The following is a 22,683-nucleotide window of genomic DNA, read 5'->3' as shown; positions in this document are numbered from 1 at the left end:
TTCATAGCTACATCATACACTGGGCCAAATATCTTCCTAAGGACTTTATTTTCAAAGACAGATAAAGAGTGTTCTATTCTCTTTGTGAGATTCCATGTTTCACATCCATACCATACAGCAAAACTGGTTAAATAATGGTGTTGTAGATATTCAATTTTGTCTTTATAGATATGTTCGCTCATATATAAATATTGTCTTTAGTTGAGATGTTGTAGGAACTCTGTTACCAGCGACATTTCACGGTGATCGCAAGAACTTACCAAAAGTTGTCAATTAGTATTTTCTATATTAACTTAACCAGCCTTCCAGTCTACCATAAATCATAAAATTTCGTGAATTGTAAGCCTGTATAAAAATGTTATTTCTGTATTTACACGAATAATGTTTCGTATAACAACAAATGAAAGCTTGCCAAGAAGCGATAAGGTGGCGACGTATTGTAACTAAAGATTTGTTTGAGTAAATAACAGGTAATGGAGTGACAATGTTACAATAGGTTAGTGTCATTTAGATATATAATTCATTCGTATTAATGGTATACAATCAATGTATGTTACACAAATTGGTGTCTTTCATATGTAGACCAATCGCACAATATGTTAAACGCAGCAGTGGATTACCAGCTTTAGCTTAGGTATGAGCACAACAAATCCAAGTTTGGTTTAACCCTTAATATTCTTGTTGCATATGAAAGACCATTTCATTAGATTAGAAAGTTAGAAATAAAATACTTTTAATTTTTCTTTAAATAGCTTGAAAAATAAGGGAGATGAATTTGTTTAATTTTTTAAATAGCTTGAATAATAACTAATAAGCCTAAGGGAGATGAATTTGTTGTCTTTTCTATTCCGAATTTTGTGTATAATTAACTTAAAACAAAAGTGAGAATTAAGTAAACAAACACAGGTAACTAAAATAAAGATTTTGGGAAAGAAATACACATAAAACTAAACCACTGGTCCAATTTTAATGAAATTTGGAATTCCTGGGTTTTATGGGTCAACAAATCACCTGGGCATGTCAAAAACAATGTGGGACATCTGCATCATACCAAATTTGCATTTCCATGGCAATGAATAAGTTGTCAATATACTCCATAAAATCCAAACCGCTGGTCCAATTTAAGGTAGAATTTTAGTTGTGCACACATGCGCGATATAGCAATAGAAAATTAATGATTAATTTTGTAAATTATAAGATCAATGTAATATGCGATTTTCTTGGCAGAAATAGCTAGGTCAAACACCACCAGAGGCGCCACTGTCGATGACGACTACAATAGCGCGTCATATTAAGCGCACGCCATTCAAACGGCCAAATTTACATACTGAGGGAAATTTAATGAATAGAAATGTTGTGAGTGTATTTTAGGGTGGCACTGAAAAAATTATTTTCGATTTTTCTTGCTGGCTTTAACCAAGTTGTTTGTATAGTTGAAAAAATATTTCTTGCAAAATTTGAGTGAAATCGGTTAATATTTAGAACTGCCGCATCGATGTTGAAGTTTCAAGAATTGGTTATAAGGAAAGAAAAAGAGAAAACATCGGATAGAAAATTTGAACTAACTGAAACGGTCAATTTCTCTTCAAAAACAGAACAAATACAGAACAAAAAACAGAAGAAAGTCTCATCATTGATCAATCAGCACTTCACTTGGAGGGATTTTCCTTCCGATGTTGCTCAACTACTTGAAGGATGAACTGATGCTGAGACTCATCTCTGGTCAACTGCAAATTGAAATCCTGCATCAAAGCGACACCTCACTCGGCACGATCATTGATGACTCCAAGAGCTTTGGCACGTCGTTGACCAAGAAGGTATTGCGTATCATTTTTCCAGTCTTCCACCGGGAGTTCCAGGAACTTTCGACCACATCCAAGTCGATCGAGAAGAAGGGAACTCGCAGGCATTGCAAAGTCTGAGAGCCTCTTGGACGTTGCTCCAGAAGGGTTCAACTTGATTCGTTTAGGGGGTTGCTTTCCTCCTTCCCCACCAACTTCCTTCATGGCTTTCGCAAGTTCTTCAAGAACCGTCTCTGGCGTTTCAAAATCAAAGAGAGCCAGGCCCACAAGGTGCTCGCTGAGGTACCAAAGGTGCCTTCCAAAGGTTCCAACAACGGCTTTTGAAAGCCCTTTGTCAACATCCTCATACTTCACGAGAGACTGGTAAAATCGAAGGTCTCTTGCTGGAGCTGCCGTAGCCTCTACAGCCGAGTACCATGCTGGCACATACAGAAACAGCACGAAGTTGATGAATCTTTTTAGTCCTTTTCTTTCTGAACTAGTGAGCTGGAACTGGTCCCTCAGAACCCAAATCTTCATTCCGTAGATCAGCGTCGCCATCCATCTGGCTCGGTGTAACGCTCCAGGGTGACGAAGATGTACCCCTCAAGGAGGCAAGCCTCCCAAAGTGATGATAGAGAGTTCCAGCAGTTCCTTGTAGTCATCACGCGGTTGACTTTTGGTGAGATGTCGACCAAAGAGCTCCAGAAATTCCTTTCGCTTTTCGAGAAGAGGGGCAACAATCTCCTCGTCGAGAAGAGGGCGAACGTCTTCTGATGTCGTTGCCAGGAACATCCATTGGTTCTTGAATCTTGAGAATAGAACTATCTCAGGTCCCGTCGACGGTCCCATACATTCTGTGAAGGCTTTCATTGCAACGAGTTCATGCATGTGATGTCGGCACGCAAGATTGAGAAGCTGTCGTCCAAGCGCTTGCTCTAGAAGGATGCACGTTCCTCCAATGATCCCCGTGTTCGAAGCCGTGGTATCGAAGCCGAGCCCAATTACACGGTCTTCAAGGCCCCAGTCCTGTAAAGCTTCCATCACAGCGTCAGCCTGGGCTTTTCCGGTTCCAGACGGGAGCATAGGTACACCAAGAAGCTTGTCCACTCCATCTCCCGAGACCAAGATGGCTAAGCGATCCACAACTCCGCCAGTGACATGTGGAACGATTTTTCCGTCCCAGTGGACAATCAATGGAGTGTCTGGAGAGAAGTTCTTTTTTATCTCTTCTGCCAACAAAGCTCGATGAGACCTTCGGGATCGACGGATAGACTCTCGATTCAGTGCGAGTGTTGCTTTATCATGTCCCAGACTGGAGACAGTTGCTTCTACCAGATGAACAGCACCCCGATTGCTTGTTTTCGTCCGGTCGAGGGTTGCCACCAGTTCTGGGCTCATATACGAAGTTGAAGGACGAGGACCTGTTCGCCGTTGTTTTGGAGTAGACATTCCACCTTTGCTGTCTTCGTCGGGGCTTGTCGACGTCGAGGAAGAGGATGATGCTAGTTCGACCGTTGCATCCCGTTTCTCTGCTTGGTGTTTTTCCACTTCCTGCCTTTGGAGATCCTCCTTTTGTCGCGTCGCCTTTCTCTTCTCTGCATTCGCGAGGTTCTTGTCGACACCAAGCATGGATCCTTGTCTTCCTGGCTCTCGTTGGGCGATGAGGAACTCCTTGTCCTCGGTTAAATAAAACTAGTGTTAACATAGATAAATCTGCTGAACGGACGTCGAACATCTTGCAAAAACGTGACCTCAGAAACTGACCTCAAGCGCATCCGCAGAAGCAATGTCGAACAAGTTGTTCAGTTTCTCCGAGAACTCTTGCTCCTTCTTCTCCTGCGGTGGTCCCTTTCTCTTTGCTGACTTCTGAATTACCCTCCATTCCTCTTTGAGTGCGAGAACTTTCCTCGTAGCACTCTTAGCTGTAATCGTGGGAATCCTGGCACGATTCCAGAATTCTTGTACACGAAAAATCACAGCTTGTGCCGAACTAAGGTCTGCTTTCTTCAGCGTCTTGTGGTGGTACATAAAATGACGCAGAATATCGCCATTTGATGGAAGTTTGGAGCCGAGAATTTCTTCTATCGGACTGCCAATCAGAGGCAACACACTTTCGCTTCGTTTTTTAGCCATGTCAACCTGTGAAAAAACGATAGAGATGGATGGATTAGTACAGTTGATTACTGAATGTAAATAACATTTATTAAGGCATGGCCTTTTGGTGGTACCGGTATTAAAATCCCGAAAGCAGAAATAAAGGATGAAAGGAGGGAAGAGACTCAAACGGAACATTAGTCGTGCAAACATGACCGATGTGGCAGTTCTTAATATGCACCGATTAAGCTGAAAATTTACGTAACTTATTTTCGTATGAATACCTATGATCCCACAAAGGGCCGTATGAAAATTCCAACTTTTAAAAATTACCCCCATGTTCAGTGCCACCCTAGTGTATTTATTACGATCATAGTAAATTTCAACCAGTCACATCATCAGTAATATGTTGGTACATAAAAACATAAGATAAACATGGCAGCCTACATTCAGCAACAAATAAAAAAAATGTATGTTTCAGCATGAAAAATTTGTTAAAAAATCCACTAAATTGGCCTCACCAAAATAAATGAAAACTACTAGTCTCACGGATTATTCTAATACCAAAACAAAGGCAGGGTGTTATGGAAGAGCAGCTGAGAAATCGGCAGTACTAATTAGTTTTTTTTTTCTATCGGGTCGAATTATCGGATAACAACGTCAAACGCATTGCGACATTTCAACCACCGATGCAGACGTGTATTGGTACTCTAACCTAGTGTAAGGTAGTATAATCCAGTTATATCTTACATTCTTACGTAGTTGGTGTTTCTCGGCCATATTCCGCCGCTTACACGGCGCTCATTACAGCCGTCCTCATACAAACTAACACTTGTATTCTTGTTTCATAGTCATATCATCCAGATCATAATACTCAGTAAACAAGTATGTCTTCAGTCTTTTCTTGAATATTTCAACATTTTCGGCCATCTTGAGGTTCAAAGGTAATTTGTTATAGAGTCTTGGAGCACAATTTTCAAAGGCTCTAAATCCAATTTCCAAATTATACCGTGGCTCATGTAATCTATGTGGCATCACACTGTGTCTTAACAACATATCTGAGTCTATATGAAAGTCCTCAAGGAGATCACGTATATATTTGGGTCTACCAGAATTTAATGCCTGATAGGCCATCACACATTTTTTATACTCAAGTCTGGCCTTAATTGGTAACCAATGCAGGTCAATTAAAGTTGGTGTTATTCTCTCACGTGAAGATAACCCTTTAATTAACCTTGCGGCTCTATTCATGACAAGTTGCAGCTTTCTCAGTAGATACTTAGGGAGGCTTATATGTCATTCCTGGGGCCGTATAGTGAGAAGTTTGGCATAAAGGATGCAAACTTCCTGAAAGATTGCAATCAGCCCACCATCTTATCTATGATCACTGGTGGTATGGATCAAACTTCACTATTAAGTTTCTTACTATTATGTAATTAGTGTAATAGACTTATAGTTGAATTATTTGAACTATTTTCTTTAAAATGTGTGATTTTCATGTAATTTGATCAAAGAGAAGTTACGTTTTTATCCTCTGTAAAATTACGGACCACAGCTATGATTTGTCCAGCCCGCCATCTATGATCACTTTTGGTATGGATCAAACTACACTATTAAGTTTTACTATTGTGTTATTAGTGTAATAGATTGCATATAATTGAATTATTTCAACTATTTTCTTGAAAATGTGTGATTTTCATGTAATTTGACGGTATTTGTAGCTGTGGTCGGTAATTTTGCAGAGGATAAAAACGTAACTTCTCTTTGATCAAATTACATGAAAATCACACATTTTAAAGAAAATAGTTCAAATAATGCAACCATATGCTAATTTGTTATGGTATTCATAGCTGTGGTCGGTCATTTTGCAGAGGCTAAAACATAACTTCTCTTTGATCAAATTACATGAAAATCACACATTTAAAAGAAAATACTTAAAATAATTGAACTATATGCAATCTATTACACTAATAACACAATAGTAAGAAACTTAATAGAGTGAAGTTTGATCTATACCACCAGTGATCATAGATGGCGGGGTGGATGAATTGTAGCTGTGGTCCAAAATTTTGTAGAGGATAAAAACGTAACATCTCTTTGATCAAATTACATGAAAATCACACATTTTAAAGAAAATAGGTAGAATAATGCAACCATATGCTAATTTTTTATATAAAATTGTGCATTTCAGCAAAAACCGTCCTTGTTTGGGTTTGGTCGGCGTTGGTCGGCTATTAGTGAGTCGGACGGTATTCATAGCTGTGGTCGGTAATTTTGCAGAGGATAAAAACGTAACTTCTCTTTGATCAAATTATATGGAAATCACAAATTTTAAAGAAAATAGGTCAAATAATACAACCATATGCTAATTTTTGATATAAAATCGTGCATTTCAGCAAAAACCGTTCTTGTTCGGGTTTGGTCGGCTATTAGTGATTCGGACAGTATTTGTAGCTGTGGTCGGTAATTTTGCAGAGGATAAAAACATAACTTCTCTTTGATCGAATTACATAGAAATCACACATTTTAAAGAAAATAGGTCAAATAATGCAACCATATGCTAAATGTTTATATAAAATTGTGCATTTGAGTAAAAACTGTCATTGTTTGGATTTGGTCGGTGATTAGTGAGACAGCACGTTTTGGCCCGATTTCCGGGAACATAATAGGCCTGATTTAATACCCTTTAAAAATGCAATATCTCGGGAACTAGGACAGCTAGATGGATAATTCAAATTGCATTGTACTCGTAGCGACTTTCTGCACCCCATGAGAACTACTTCAGTTCAAATATCTGGAATTCCATTTTCATGTTGACCTAGCTAGCAGAAATAAATAATAAAAAAGTCGCTGAAATGTATTTTCCAATGAAAGAAGTTGCAGTGGTTGAATGATACACCATGTTTGCTTTGATAGGTGCCGATGTCTAAGAAATGAAAGGATGATAAATTAATCTATTTTAACCTAACCTACCTATAGGTATGGACACAAAATTTTCAAAAATGTTTTATCACTTAAATTCTTGTTGCATATGAAAGACAATTGCATTAGAAACAAAATACTTTTAATTTTTTTGAAATAGCTTAAAAAATAAGGGAGATATGATTTTTTTTTTTTTTTTTTTTTTTTTTATACTAGACTTTGCCATAACAAATGGTTAGAATCAAGGGTGGCAATTTGTAAAGATTTTGGTGAAGAAATACACATAAGCTCTAAACCACTGGTCCAATTTTATTGAAATTTGGAATACTTGGGCTTCATGTAACAGCTCTTATTAACATCACCTGGAGTTGGAGAACACTCAGTCCACAATGTTAAAGCCGTTGTCTGATAGTGCTTCTGACACAAAGCAGTGGGTGACATGCAGGGATGACCTGTCATCCAGGAGCCAAGAAAAGAGGGAGAGAGGGGTGGTGAATGGGAGTGGAGTATGTGGGGATGAAATGGGTGGAAGTGGATTTATGTCTTAACTTTGGCTACCTCCCTTGTAAGGGGGAAAAAGCAACTTGATATATGTATGTATGTGTGTATCTAGGTTAGACTTCTTGTCTTACTTGTTGGAAGTTTTGGTAGAATCACCACAGCCAACTTGATAGCCCCACTGCCTCCACACATTTTTTGCATCTTCATATACTGCAGCTCGTCAGTTGTGCTGTTTGATGCTGCAGTCCTTGGGCTTAGGCTGTGTGGAATAGGAAGTTCAACTGGTATATTTTCCAGAAAATGGTTGAGTCTCCATTTGAATACTTCTGTGCTGCATTATGTTGTGTCTCTTATTTCTTTTGGCAGACACTTAAACAGCCTAGGACCAAAATTGTTGAAGTGTTCTGCCTCTTTTTTTTTTTTTTTTTTTTTTTTTTTTTCATTGTGAGACAGAAGTGAGTTTTTGTTTTGCAAGTTCTGCCAAACCTGGGATGGGTTTGGCTCTTGATGACATCTTCATGTAGAGATGGAAAGGGTATCACCCCTAAGATCTTCTAGGTGTATATTATGCAGTAGTGCTTTCATCTTCTTTGTAAGGAGTACAGTCTCAGTTTTTTCAGCTGGTCCTAGTAACTCAGAGATTTGCATACCTTTCTGGTGAACACCCTCTGTACCTGTTCCAGCTCCTGGATGTCCTCTACTCTGTGAGAACACCACAGCTGGCCCACTTCCATTTTTGAGACAACCAGAGACTTCAACAGATGATCTGGATCTGTGGATAGAAAGGTGCAAAGAATCCATCCTACCATCTGCTTGGCTGTTTTGTGATTTTCTCCACATGCTCACTGAAAGAGCACTCTTTGTTCATCCATACTCCCAGATCTTTGAGGCAGTCCTTTTCTTCAATGATATCCTCACCTTCAGTATATTTTCCTGCAGGATTGTGTCCTTTCCATACCAGATGAGTTCAAATTTATCACTGTTAAATGTCATATTATTAGCTGATACCCAAGTACATATCTTTTCTAAATCACTTTGTAGATTCTTCACAACTTCTGTTCAAATGACATTTGCAGATATTGTCTGCAAATGATGTGACCCTGGAATATGTAACCTCTTTGTTTATGTCCCCTATCATAACCAGGAACAAGAGATATCCAAGTACCAATCCCTGGGGCACAATATATATATATATTTCTAAACAGAAATGTAGTAGCACATTTGTAAATGACACACAGGTACTTTCCTGAAGAGGGCTACAGTTGATAGCCGAAATATAGGATTCTTCTTTATTTGAAGTTTATTCTTTCTCCGACTGTGGGTTCCTGTGTGTCATATATATATATATATATGTATATATGTATATATATATATAAACACACACACCATGGATCCAGGTTCCAATCTTCCCTCTGATGCCAGTTTTCTTCTTTAATTTATTAAGTAGAACTCCATGATCAACCTTGTCAAATGCCTTTGCAAAATCCAAGTAGATCACATCAACATTTATCCCATTTTTCACCTCCAAAGCATTTGTACAGTGATCCAGGAGCTGAGAGAGACAGGACCTCCCCCTCTTGAATCCATGCTGTCCAGAGTTTAGGTGGTTCTTCTCCTCGAGGTGGTATAGCAACCTTTTACTTAGGATTAGTTTAGACTAGGTTAGGTTAAGCTAGAGAAGAGCTAAGCCTTATGAGGCAGTTTACTGCAAAAGGAGAGGAAGGCATTTTTTAACTTTTCCCCCATTTTGGATACTATGAATTTTTGGTGTGAAAGTTAATTTTTCACAAATGGTTTAAATTTTCTGTCTTGATCTAGTTGTAACAGTTTATAGTCTGCTTTATCTTTTATTCTTTGTATGATCTATGCTTTGTCTGCACTATCTCAATCCAAACATCTTATCCTTATGCCTCCACTCAGTAACATTTAATCTAGTTTTGTTATTTTGATGCAAAAAAAAACAAAAAAAAAGGTGAGCCAAAAATGGCAGTTGTTACATTTGAGAGATGTGTATGCATATATGATGGGACTTGAACATTTGGGGTTTGTGCATGCCTCGGTTAGTTGCTGGCTGTCAAATGAAAGAGGGCAGGTACCTCTGTGACTCACCTAGTATTCTTCTTAACAAGAAAAAATTATGGTAGAAAATAGAAGGAAGAAGGTAAGCAGCAGGAACCACTGGATTGGCCCATAAGTCATTCAAATAAAGAATATTATCTTGTCAGGGTATGGCTAGGTGGGACAGTGTAAGTTGAGGTGCCTGGTGAGGATGGCTTTTTTTTCCAATATCTTCTCTAGGTATTCTCTTGTTTTCTGGAGTTGTGGGTTTGAAACTTGTTTTACAGAAGCATTTTTAAGGGTACTGCACTGCTGTTTTAGTGATGGAATTTTTCTTTAGTTGCTCTAACTGCTTTATATTGGGTTCATATTTGAGTTTTTATTTATATTTATTTATTTATTTTTTTAAGTTTTCACATTTTTTGTTATTTGTTTTTCCATATGATTTGGTCAAGGACTGAAAATGTTTACTGATCTGCTGAATACAGCTTTATTAGGGTAGTATTTTTTCACAAAACTTTAAATTCCCTTGGCTAAATTTGGGTTGGTCAGTAACAAATATTTTCGTCAGCTACCACAGCAAAAAATTCTAATTTTTTTTGTAGAGAACTGATTTGCTTGACTTGAGACATTCGAGAATCAATGTTCTACTGCTTTATTTGTGTTTTTTCTAGTTTTATTTTTTTCTTGTTAAATAAAACTAACAGAATAATCAAAGATATCCACAAAATTATAAATTACAACAAAATGTAGAAAATAAATTTAAAAATAATTGACAGATATAACTCAGTATCCATTCATAGATAAATCTACAAAAAATTATAACCATCCTATTAAAATTGAGTAAGAAGCACAACCCAAGAGGCTCCATAAAGAACCCAGCAAACTAAATTTCATACCTGGAACAACATACAAGAAGCTGAGAAATCATAGAGGGGAAGACCAGAAAGAATGAACCTGATTGCTGTCTTCAGAACTGAAAGGAGTGGACAAAGTTGACAGGGGAGATCTCTTAGCTTGGGATAGAAAAATAGCAAAAGGAAAAAAATGGGAAAATTTTAAGGTGTTTGAAAGCTATGATGATATAGTTTTCCATACATATGAATTGGTTTGTGAAATGCCTTGGTTAAAGAAATGTTACAGTCAGACATGATCAAGTTTGATCATTGAGACAGGCAGGACTCCACAAGTGTAGCTCTTCTCTTGTACATTACAATTAGGTAACTATAACAGACAGCCATCCAAACTTTTTCCCAAAAGGTGCTTGGGAGGTCACAAGGCCCACTTGTAGTTACTGTAATGCTGTAGGTTTTCTAGATAAACATGTGGAAACTTTTTCATCAATAAACATGAGGAAACTTCATCAGTGATGATAAATATACACTTATTATTGTTTGAATTCAATTGATTTTATGTCATGAATATAAGAATAACTGATGGAACCAGCACAAATAAGAAAGCCATTATCTTTGTTCAGATACATAGATGTTCATCTATCTATCTATATACCAAAGGCTTTTTCCTCCTTATCAGGGAGATAGCCAAAGCAAAAGGCACATACTCCCAACCATTCCATTCCCATCCACCACCCTTTCCTCCCTCTCATGTCAGCTCCTCGTGGATGATAGGTCATCCAAGTATCCCGCCCACTGCCCTATCAATTAAGATAGTTCATGGTTAGATATATGTGTGAAGTAGACATTGTACTAAAGGAAAACTTATTTGCAGAAAGAAGTAGGATGAAGTCCTCATTTACAACCATTGATGTAATTGCTGTTGTAGCTGAATTAAAAAACAAGTAAGTATTTCTTTCTCTTGTTTAGATTGTAACTGGAACCAACAAAAGATACATGCATGTGTAGTATTGTGAGGTAGCCATTGTAAAGAATTTTCATTCTGGATATTGGACATTTCTGAATTCCAATGGAGAAAATTATCTGATATGTTAGAGACCATAGTTTACTATTTTTCTTTCTTTTTTAGTGTATCTAACAAATAATGTATTCACAGGATTGTTGGGCTACGTGTTGTCCAGGTATATGACATTGATCATAAGACATATTTAGTGAAGCTGCAAAAACCAGAACAAAAATGTGTATTACTCCTTGAATCAGCCGCCAGAATACACACCACTGATTATGAATGGCCCAAAAACCCAGCACCCTCAAGTTTTGCAATGAAGGTAAGTAAAAAAAGAAGCTTTTGTATATTTCTGATGTGTATCTGAAGTAGATTTTCTTATCTGTATTGCCAGATTTATGATGCTGTGCTCTAATATTTCTTTCTTTGATAGTTGCGGAAGCATGTACGGAACAAACGAATTGAGAATATAGAGCAACTTGGAATTGATCGTGTAGTGGACATCACATTTGGTTCTGGAGAAATTGCAAACCACATCATTATTGAGCTGTATGATAGAGGGAACATTGTGTTAACTGATCACAACTACGTAATACTTAATGTCCTTAGACCACGAAAGGAGGGAGAGGATGTTCGGTAAGGATTTTCCTTATTGTGTTACAATTAATTTAATTTAAAATTAATATTATCTATACTTGGGGTCTAATCAAAAAGTGTCTTTTTTATATACATAGAGGAAGGTTGTGAGAACTTGAATATAATCTCTCTCCTTATCTCTCTCTCTGTTTTCATCTCTGTCTTTGTCTTTCTCTGTGTCTTTATCTCTCCTCTCACTGTCTTTGTCTCTTCTCTCTATTTTTCTCTCTTCCCCCTGTCTTTGTCTTTGTTCTCTCTGTCTTTGTCTTTCATCTCTCTATGTCTCTCCTCTCTGTGTTAGTCTCTCCTGTCTTTGTCTCTCCTCTCTGTATTTGTCTCTCCTCCGTCTGTCTTTGTCTCTCCTCTGTCTCTCTTTGTCTCTACTCTGTCTCTCTTTGTCTCTACTCTCTCTGTCATTGTCTCTACTCTCTCTGTCATTGTCTCTCCTCTCTCTGTCATTGTCTCTCCTCTCTCTGTCAGTCTCTCTTCTCTCTGTCAGTCTCTCTTCTCTCTGTCAGTCTCTCCTCTCTCTGTCAGTCTCTCCTCTCTCTCTCAGTCTCTCCTCTCTCTCTCAGTCTCTCCTCTCTCTCTCAGTCTCTCCTCTCTCTCTCTCTCTCTCTCTCTCTCTCTCTCTCTCTCTCTCTCTCTCTCTCTCTCTCTCTCTCTCTCTCTCTCTCTCTCTCTCTCTCTCTCTCTCTCTCTCTCTCTCTCTCTCTCTCCCTCTCCTCTCTCTCCCTCTCTCTCTCTCCCCCTCTCCTCTCTCTCCCATTCCCTCTCTCCCATTCCCTCTCTCTCTCTCTCTCTCTCTCTCTCTCTCTCTCTCTCTTCTCTCTTTCCTCTCTCTCTCTCTCTCTCTCTCTCTCTCTCTCTCTCTCTCTCTCTCTCCTCTTTCCCCCTCTCTCTCTCTCTCTCTCTCTCTCTCTCTCTCTCTCTCTCTCTCTCTCTCTCTCTCTCTCTCTCTCTCTCTCTCTCTCTCTCTCTCTCCTCTTTCCCTCTCTCCCTCTCTCCCTCCTCTCTCTCTCCCCTCTCTCTCTCTCTCCTCTCTCTCTCTTTCTTTCTCTCTTTATCCCCCTCCTCCCTCTCTCTCCCCCTCCTCTCTCTCTCTCTCTCCCTCTCTCTCTTTCCCTCTCCCTCTCTCTCCCTCCCTCCCCTCCTCTTCTCTCTCTGTCTCCCTTCATCTCTCTCTCTTCCCCCCGCTCCCCGCCTTTCCCTCATCTCCCTACCTATCTCTCTCTCCCTCTCCCCTCTCTCTCCCTCTCCCCTCTCTCTCTTCCCTCTCTTTCTCTCTTCCCTCTCTTTCTCTCTTCCCTCTCTTTCTCTCTTCCCTCTCTTTCTCTCTCCTCTCTCTATCTCTCTCTTTCTTGCTCTTTCCTTGTGTCTCTGTTTCTTACATCTCAGTATCCCTTCTTTTGGAATTTTTTTGTTAGTATTTTGGTTGCAGGGCAGACATGGGTACTGAAAATGGGGTTTATTTAAATTGAAGTTAGGCACCAATAGTAATATGACTTGCTCTGGGTGTGAGGAAGAGGGAAGACAGCGAGAGAGGTGACAACTATGTTTCAAGTTGTGTCCCAAGGCGGTCTGCTAGCAAGGGATGGGGGGAGGAGGAGATGGCAACAGAGGCAGCGAGCTAGGCTCACATGGTGATGCTCCGAGGCAATCTTAGTCTTCTGTGATTCTGTCCAGCTTATATTACTGGGTCAGGTCATGACTTGGGCTCTTAATTAGCATGAGGGCAAAGTGTGGATGCCTGGGAAACTAGACACAATATGTTCTCAGGCCGCTGATCCAACCAGGACGGAATGTAAGGTTGGTACTACGCATGTGTTCCTAAAAGAACTGATGTCCATCTTGATGCAGCTGGCTGAGGTGTAGCTGTTCCCTTGGGACATTGTAGAACCTGACAGGGTACATTCTCAGCCTGGTGAACTAGTGAGAACAGAATGTAGATGGAGCCAGGTACTGCATGTGCATTTCCTCAAAGAACTATTTGTGCAACTCACTTGGCCACCTGGGACATCATGCAGGTCAAGGGGTCATGAGAAGAGATGAGGACAACTTTTTTATCGCCTTTCTTTATATTTACAACTTGGGAATGAACACAAAATGTGCCAAGGATTCATGGAATGGAGAAGCAGAAACAATACTGGTTTGATAAAAGGTGTTAGCTAAATCGCCAGGGACATGGCTTGGGGGAAAATGTAGAAATCGAATGGGTCTCTAGATTGGTTCAAGTTACAGGTTTGTAGAAAGTAAAGAACAAATAGAGCAAAGGAGGCATAGTATCATTGACCAGTACAATAGTAGACTGTGATTAGAGTTTCCTTCTGCTGATCCAAACCCTTGCTTGCTACTGATCTTAGTATGTTTGTTTTCTTGTTGGTTTTCACTGTTAGGAGTTAGGTTCTTAATGTGTGCCACATACTAACAATCACCAGACAACAATACAATATCCCTATTCTAAGTGACTTATGGTCCTGCCCAAAAGATGTTGGTTTCCTGAACCCTATGGGTCTTCTAAAGAGTCCTGGGGCAACAGATTGACACCTCCTTGCTTATCAGTTCTGTTTTTTGCCCAGTGGTTATAAACCATGTCCCACTATGCTTGTTAATAGCGGTCCTTTCAGATTTGTCTCTGCTATGCCCATGATGTCAGGTTTTTATGTTTCTAGATAGTCATTTAGTTCGTTGATTCCAGAGATCATACCATCAATGTTTGTGTATGCCACTTTTATTTTCATATTTTCTTTTCTTTTTTGGTTTAGGTTTCCATTTTTTTGATATACCATTTTTTAGTCTCAAATCCAGCACTCTCCAAAAAAACTCATTTTTTCCCGTCTCTGTTCTCTTTTCATTCCTATCACTTGGTTCAATTCTGAGTGCTCTGTCTTTCTCTTTTTCCTCATCATTCATTTCCTTTTGTATTCTTATATTTTTTAATTTCTCGCTATTTACCTCCCTTGCAAGGAGGAAAAAGCCTTGGTATGTGTATGTATATGTATGCTATTTGCCAGTTTGATCGCTTTTGATAATACTTCCCCTGCCATCATTTCTGTTCTTAGTTTTATTTTTAGAGGTCTGTGGTGTTTTTCTTTTGAGGTGCATACACTTGATATATAAAGTATCTTTTACCTTTGATGTTCAGTACACAGTACACAAGTCTCATTTATCAAATTTACATTTTGAACATGTGGTGAGAGTGGTGGTCCTATTATAATTGCTACTCCATGTTTTCTTCTTCCTGTTTCAACTGCACTATACATCAAAACAAATCCACCACTTAAATCTTTTCCTCTTTCATTTCCAAATTGTCTTGTCTCTGCCATACCAAATAAGTCTTTTTTTTTTTTTTTTTTTTTTTTCTCTGTATCATTTCAATGACTTCTTCTTCTTTGTCCTTTTATGTGTTAATGTTTTAAGTTGCACATCCTATTTTTGGCATAGTTCAAGCTATGGTCCATAAACGTTTCCTATTTCATCTTTGATTGATCCGTCCTGGTTCTGAGGCTGTCCCTTGAGTTTCTTGAGCAAATAGGTCTTTTTACGTCACTGGCTTGCTAGGCCTGTCATGACAACCCTCCTCTTTTATCCAGGCTTGGGACCGGCATAGGATTAAAATGTCATTCCCCATGGCAGAGTTTATATATATATATACCTGAGATACAGGTAAAATTTTAGAATTAATTAATAGGTGACCCTAGCTGCAATGTAGCATTCACTATAACAACATGTTGATACAGCTGTAGAGTAATGTAGTATATCATTAATGATACTACTCTGATATGGGACTCACTCATACTGTTTTTGTTACCATTTAACATTATTTTGTTGTTCCTTTGCTTATGCAATGTTCCTTATTGTGATGGTGCTCAATTTTTGGTCTCAATATCCTATGTGTTACGAACATTTTAGTAATATTAGCAAAACTATAACCATGTTTATTTATCATATGTGTACTGACTGGTATTACTCATGATTGTCTCTGGTCCCCTTAACCCCCTATGTATATTGTCTGTGTAACTTAGTGTAGAATAACAATCTAATGAGGACCACAATGGAAATAAGCGTACATGCTTTTTTGTGTTATCCTCGGCAATTTGCAATTATTATTTCGAACTATGTGTTCTTGTCATTATCTGCACTTTATGTATATTGATTCTTTGCCAAATAAATTTATTATTATTATTATTATATGTATATATACATTTGTATAATATATATATATATATATATATATATATATATATATATATATATATATATATATATATATATATATATATATATAGGTATATATATATATTTTTTTCTTTCTTTTTTCATTCTTTTTTCCCTTCCGACCTCAGGAGAAGGATCCATGGTGCCTGTACTCAATCAATAAAAAAAAGTCTGCGCTAACTTTTTTAATGTATATCCAGTGTTTCTGTCATATTTTATGTTGTCAGTAAATGCTTGTCTTATGTATATATAAATATATATATATATAAATATATATATATATATATATATACTTATATATATATATATGTATATTCATGTATTGGTGTAGCCAGGTAGGATATTCTCTTGAAGACAAACGAGGTTGAAGGCTAAAGAGGATTCACTGTTGATTATTTTATTATGTGTAGCTTCGATAAAAAGTACAATCTTTTTTTATTCAAAATTGTAGAAAAAAAAAATGTACGTTGTATCGAAGCTACACGTAATAAAATAATCAACAGTGAATCCTCTTTAGCCCTCGACTTCGTTTGTTTACAAGAGAATATATATATATATATATATATATATATATACATATATATGTATATATATATATATATATATAGATATATATATATATATATACATATATATCCAATTCAAACAAATATATCCGACCAAAAGATTCTTTTGTTTTTACAGATTTGCTTCTAGTGTATATCCAGTGTGTCTGTCATATTTTATGTTGTCAGTAAATGCTTGTCTTATATATATATATATATATTATATATATATATATATTTTCTTTCTTTCTTTCTTTCTTCCAATTCAAACAAATATATCTGACCAAAAGATTCTTTTGTTTTTACAGACTTGCTTCTAGTGAAAAGTACCCACTGGAGAAGGTGCGTAAAGCTAAAGATGCACCTAGCAGAGATTTAATCAAAGAAACAATAGAGGCAGCAAAACCAAATGCACCTCTAAAAAAGATATTGAATCCCTTATTAGGTGAGTTGATAATATTAATTTCTTTTTCTATTGTAAGTTGTTGTTGTTGTTGTTGTTGTCGTTCCCTAGACTGTCTGTCCGAGCAGTCCCGTCTCCCCAAGGAATGCCATAGCCGAAACTGGGTTTTCCCACAAATCCTTTATAGAGCGTATGTTGTGTTGTTTGCGTGCATGATTGTGTATAATGCATTCTTCCATTATGTGTTGTATGGTATGGGGTGAAGTGTTGCATCCTGGGCAGCTGTTCACAATGCGGTCATCCAGCCTCTTCTGGTAGCTTAGAAGTGCTGGGTGGTGACCGCACCGCAGTCTGGCCAAGTGGACTCTGTCCTTTCGTGGGAGAGAGGATTCAGAAGGGTGGATATCAGGGGGTCTGGCATGCAGCAGTGTGTTGTCTTTCAGTGTGTTAATGGATCGGTGAGTGATATGATTATGAATATGTTTCCGGAGGCTGGTATTTGGTGGTTGTGGAGGAAGAGAAGAGAGTATCTGTGCATGATAAAGGTCTTTGGGTGTTGTTTTAATGTTTCTTGGTGTGTGTGGGTGTTCTGCTATGTAGTGTAGTGGGTGTAATGTGTTTGTGGTGGCTGCGGCAAGTGTTTGTGTGCCTCTCATGTCGAGGTGGTCCTTGACTTTGAGGACTTTTGTTTCATGGTGTAAATGGTCTGTAGGTGTTGTATTTGTGCAGCCTGTAATTGTTTTTAGGGCTTTGTTTTGTATGATTTGAAGGGTGTTGTGGTGTGTCTCACTGAGATTAGGAGCCCATGCAGGACTCGCATAATTCAACACTGAGCGTATGCATTGTTTGTATATTGTTATATTGGTTTCTTTGTTTTGTCCAAATGTTGTTCCAGTGATTGACTTAAGTGCGTTAAGTCTAGGTGTGCATTTGTTTTTTATGTTTGTGATGTGTTGTTTGAAAGACATGGATGTATCGTATGTTACACCAAGAATTTTTGGTGTGTTTGTGTGTGGTATTAGTGTTGTTGATGTAGAGATGAGGTATGTATTTGTGTTCTTTTGTCCAGTTGGTGAGAAGTGTTAATGTAGATTTGGTTGGAGCTATTTTGAATCTCAGGCCGCATTACATATCTTTACATATGAGCATCATTTAGCAGTGAAATGGTTTAAATAATTTGTATTAAAAAAAAACAAAAAAAAAAAACAAAAAAGTATGCTATCTATACCAAGGACTTTTCCCCTCTTATAAGGGAGGTAGCCAAGTCAACAAGCATGTACCTAATCCCATCTGGCTGATTCATAAAAACACTAGCTGGATACTACTCTAACATCTACAACCTCCAACCTACACTAAAAAAAGTTGTCCTCATCTCTTCTCATGACCCCTTGACCTGCATGATGTCCCAGGTGGCCAAGTGAGTTGCACAAATGGTTCTTTGAGGAAATGTTTATTAGTGCTATAGTTGAGTCTGATTTCACAGCATCCAAGGTCAGGACTAAGCCCTAGTCCACACCACCCAAGTTAAAGTCTTGAGTCCAGGTCTGAATCTGAGTTTGAGTTGAACTTTAGGATTTATTGTCTGAAATTGTCTTCAGTTGATACCTTATGTACAAAGTTTAGGATCTATATCAGTCACTTAATCAGTCCATTGCCCCAGGTCTGTCTTGCATGACCCACAGCTCCCAAGTAATCAATAACAGCCATTGAGTATGGCTAGGGTAGGGCAGTATAATGTAAATTGTTCTGTGACTTTTATGTGATGGTTGTATTTGGGGCAGTTTGTTTCTGTGGGCAGGCCTGTTCTGTGTTGGTATCGTGTTAGTGCTGGATAGTGACCTGATCATAGTTGTGCAACTGTGATTATTACTTCTCTTGGGAGAGATTTTTCTGTGGGACTAAAGTCTGAAGAGGTTCATTGGAAGAGGGAGTTAGGTGCTCAGTCTTGGAGTGCTTGTTTTACATAAGTCTGTTTTTGTATGGATTTCTTGTATAGTGTAGGTTGGAGGTTGTAGATGTTAGAGTAGTATCCAGCTAGTGTTTTTATGAATCAGCCAGATGGGATTAGGTACATGCTTGTTGACTTGGCTACCTCCCTTATAAGGGGGGAAAAGTCCTTGGTATAGATAGCATACTTTTTTTTTATTTTTTTTTATACAAATTATTTAAACCATTTCACTGCTAAATGATGCTCATATGTAAAGATATGTAATGCATATGTAGTAGTCATGATGATAATGACAACTTCTGTTTTCAGATTGTGGTGGCGGAATGATTGACCATGAGCTACAATGTGCTGGTTTTATTCCTGGTAGCAAGCTAGTCAAAGATCCAGGACCAGAGTATATAGATGCAGTACATAATATTGCATGCAAAGCTCAGGCTACAGTCACCAATGCACTTGCTACGTTTTCTCAGGTACACTTCATCGTGGATTGCATTGCTCCATAACAGCAGCTTTAGGACACAACTTCACAATTATCTGCTAGGTGGATCTAGACCAAATTTATTGGAAAATAATTACATATATATACCAAGGTTTTTTCCCCCTTACAAGGGAGGTAGCCAAAAAGAAAAAGGCATAAAATCATTCCCAACCATACCATCCCTAAATACACTCCACTCCCCTCCACCCTCCCTCTTATCTTAGCACCTCCTGGATGACTGGTCATCCCTGCACCCTGTCCACAGCCCTGGGTCAGAGGCAGTGTCGCAAGTCACAGCACATCCACAGCAAGGCCGCTTCATTAAATCAGCGACCCCCCCTCTCCATCCCCCCATGCAGAAAAGGAGAAAACAGGGAGAAATCCCTTCGGGCTGCATCAAATTTTGCTCACACATACTACTTCACCCCCCATCCCCCCACCCATTCCACCTCATACATCACAATATCATCCATGTACAACCATTCTCCATTCACCCCTGTCTTCTGTCCTCTCCTGTCCTTCCTCAACAGACATAATTAAAGAGGATAAAGGATTTAAGAAGTTATACAAGTGGAGAGTTGAAAGTGGAGATGTGTCTACAGAGTTGATGGTAGCAAACACAGTGTTTATGAAAAAAGTCAAACATATGTACAAATGGGAGAGGGGGTTGGATGGTAGAGTGGTACATAGGGCTTTAATGGACTATATAGTGGTAACCAGGAGAAGAGTAGGAAGAGTTTTGGGTGTACATGTTCTTAGGGGAGAGAGTTGGGCAATATCAGATAATGTTTTGGTGGAAGGTAAGTTGAGAGGGGAAGATAGATGGAGAAAGAGGAAAAGGACACAAATTAGGGAGGTGCTCAGAGCAAATTGCTTAAATGAGAAAGGTGTACAAAAAGCTGAGAAAAGAGTGGGAGAAAGTGAAGGATAGAGTAGAACTAGGGATGGAAGAGGAATGAAAATGTTTCAAGGAGGGCATCACAAGGTGTGCAAAGATGGTGTGTGGAACAAGGATGGGAGGAGATAGAAGGAGGGGTGGTGAGTGGTGGGATAAGGAAGCAAAGAAGGTTGTAGAAGAGAAGAAATGAGCATTTACATATTAGTTGCAAAATAGGATGAGAGAATCATATGAGAGGTACAAATAAAAAAGAAATAAAGCATAAGATAAAGGAGGCAAAAAGGTAGGACATGTGTTAAATGGGGGACTAGTATGACAGAATTTTTGAAAGTAATAAAAAGAGAAGAGAAGTAAAGCATAAGGTAAAGGAGGCAATGAGTAGAGCATATGTAAAATGGGGTAAGAGTATGACAGAAAATTTTGAAAGTAATAAAAAGATGTTTTGGAAAGATATTAGAGAGGAAGAGGAGGCAAATCAAAAAAGAGAAGAAAAGGTAAAAGGTGCAAATGGAGAGATGATAATGGAAGAGAAGGCAGTTAGAGGAAGATGTGCAGAGTATTTTAGGGAGTTACTAAATGTGATGGAGGATAGGGAGGGAAAGGTAGTTGCAGTGGGAAGCGCTAAGAAAATGACTGTGATGAATGAAGAAAATGGAGGAGAAATAAGGAGAGATGAGGTGAAAGCAGTTATTAAAATGATGAGAGCAGGTAAGGCACCTGGGTTAGGTGGCTGTCATGTGGAATGTCTAAAAAAGGGAAGTACAGTGATGGTGGACTGGCTGGTGAGGTTGATTAATATTTGTCTAAAAAGAGGGTAAAGTGCTGGAGGACTGCAGGAGTGCCTGTATAGTTCTGCTTTACAAGGGAAAAGGGGACAAGTATGAGTGTAGTAGTTTCAGAGAGATCAGTTTAAGTGTAATTGGGAAGGTTTATGGGAGGGTTTTAATTGAGAGGATTACAAGAGGAACATAGGGAGTCGTTGATGAGGAACATTGTGGGTTTAAGAAAGGTAGGAGTTGCATGGATCAGATTTTTGTGGGAAAGCAGATATGGGAAAGAGCTTGGATTTTTTTTTTTTTTTTTAATGGATTTGGAAAAGCCTTATGACAGGGTAGACAGGAATGCATTATGGAAGGTATTGCAGATATATATAGGATAGGAGGAAAGCTGGTAAGAGCAGTCAGTTTTTACAAGAGTAGTAAAGCCTGTGTTAGAATTAGAAATGGAGAGAGTGAGTAGTTTGAAGAAAATGTATGACTTTGCCAGGGATGTGTCATGTTGCCATGGCTGTTCAATGTACAGTGGCCACGAAAAGTTTGGGCGCGTAACAAATGTAAACACTTGCGACATTTAAATAATCATTTAAAGACCTATAAATGGCTTATTACATACCTTATTTACCAAGCGATTTTCCTTTAAGCTTTATGACCTTCTCCAAACGTGCCGGGATGCATCTTGCCAGGTTTTGTACGTGTTGAGGAATAATATTATCCCAAATATCCTGTATTTCTGTTTTTAGCTTAGCTGTTTTTTAATTATATGCCATACGTGCTCAATGGGATTTAGGTCTGGAGAATTTCCAGGCCATTTTTTGAAGTAATCAACACCACAGTCTTCTAACCATTGGGTAACAGACCGAGCTGTGTGAGCAGGAGCTCCGTCCTGCATAAACCAACTAGCATTGCACTTTTCAAAACTTTCAGGCAGGTTATCACACAATAACTCGAAATAAGTGTGCTGATTTACACTCTCATTTTGTGCAAGAAACACTAAATTGCCAACTCCACCAAATGCAAAGCATCCTCACATCATAACACTTGCAGCATGTTTCACCACTTTAGCTGTATAGCGAGGGTCATTAGGGTCAGACCCCCTGGGGTGCCTCACACGCTTCGACCTGCAGCCCGACGACACCACAAACGTTGACTCATCACTCCACAATACTCGTTCCCAGTCTTCTAAGGACCAGTCCTTATATTTCTTGCAAAATGCTATGCGATCACGTATGTTTTTTGCATTTAGGAGGGGAAGAACTTTAGCACAGCAACTACGGTATTGTAAATCTTTGGCTAAATGATCAGAAATACATCTTACAGACACATCATGCAGCAGTGCAGGGTTATTTTCTTTCAGTTTTCGAGCTGTGAGCGTTGGATCTTTATCTAACTGCCTCCTAATAACCGTAGAAGTACGATTTGATATCTTCCTTGGCCGACCAGAGCGATGCTTTGGAGTAGGAATGATGTTACTTCCTCCGTCTCGAAATTTCTTGGTCTACTTTTGCACTTGACGCACTCCAATTCCCACACGAGTAGCAATATCTTTACACTTATAACCC

General features: G+C 38.6%; 1 protein-coding gene across 4 annotated transcripts in view; it reads left to right on the top strand.

The window, feature by feature from the left end:
* The first annotated feature begins 332 nt into the window (after positions 1-332).
* Positions 333-22,683, top strand: part of Clbn (Nuclear export mediator factor NEMF homolog Clbn) — a 105,431-nt gene continuing 83,080 nt past the window's right edge. Inside the window, exons 1-6 of one of the 4 annotated variants that reach the window (XM_076188456.1) lie at positions 333-470; positions 11,088-11,157; positions 11,370-11,541; positions 11,653-11,855; positions 16,927-17,063; positions 19,279-19,439. In XM_076188456.1, coding sequence (XP_076044571.1) covers positions 11,099-11,157; positions 11,370-11,541; positions 11,653-11,855; positions 16,927-17,063; positions 19,279-19,439 — 732 coding nt within the window. In that variant the 5' untranslated portion in view covers positions 333-470; positions 11,088-11,098. Of the gene's footprint in view, positions 497-8,028; positions 8,088-11,087; positions 11,158-11,369; positions 11,542-11,652; positions 11,856-16,926; positions 17,064-19,278; positions 19,440-22,683 lie in introns of those variants that run through there. The other 3 variants (XM_076188459.1, XM_076188460.1, XM_076188461.1) reach the window with 3 other exon arrangements.

Source organism: Oratosquilla oratoria, chromosome 7, assembly GCF_046742065.1.
Source record: "Oratosquilla oratoria isolate Oo_2021 chromosome 7, ASM4674206v1, whole genome shotgun sequence".
In the NCBI taxonomy this organism is placed as follows: domain Eukaryota; kingdom Metazoa; phylum Arthropoda; class Malacostraca; order Stomatopoda; family Squillidae; genus Oratosquilla; species Oratosquilla oratoria.
Note: the sequence above shows the minus strand (reverse complement) of the source record. Positions and strands in the feature narration are given on the sequence as shown.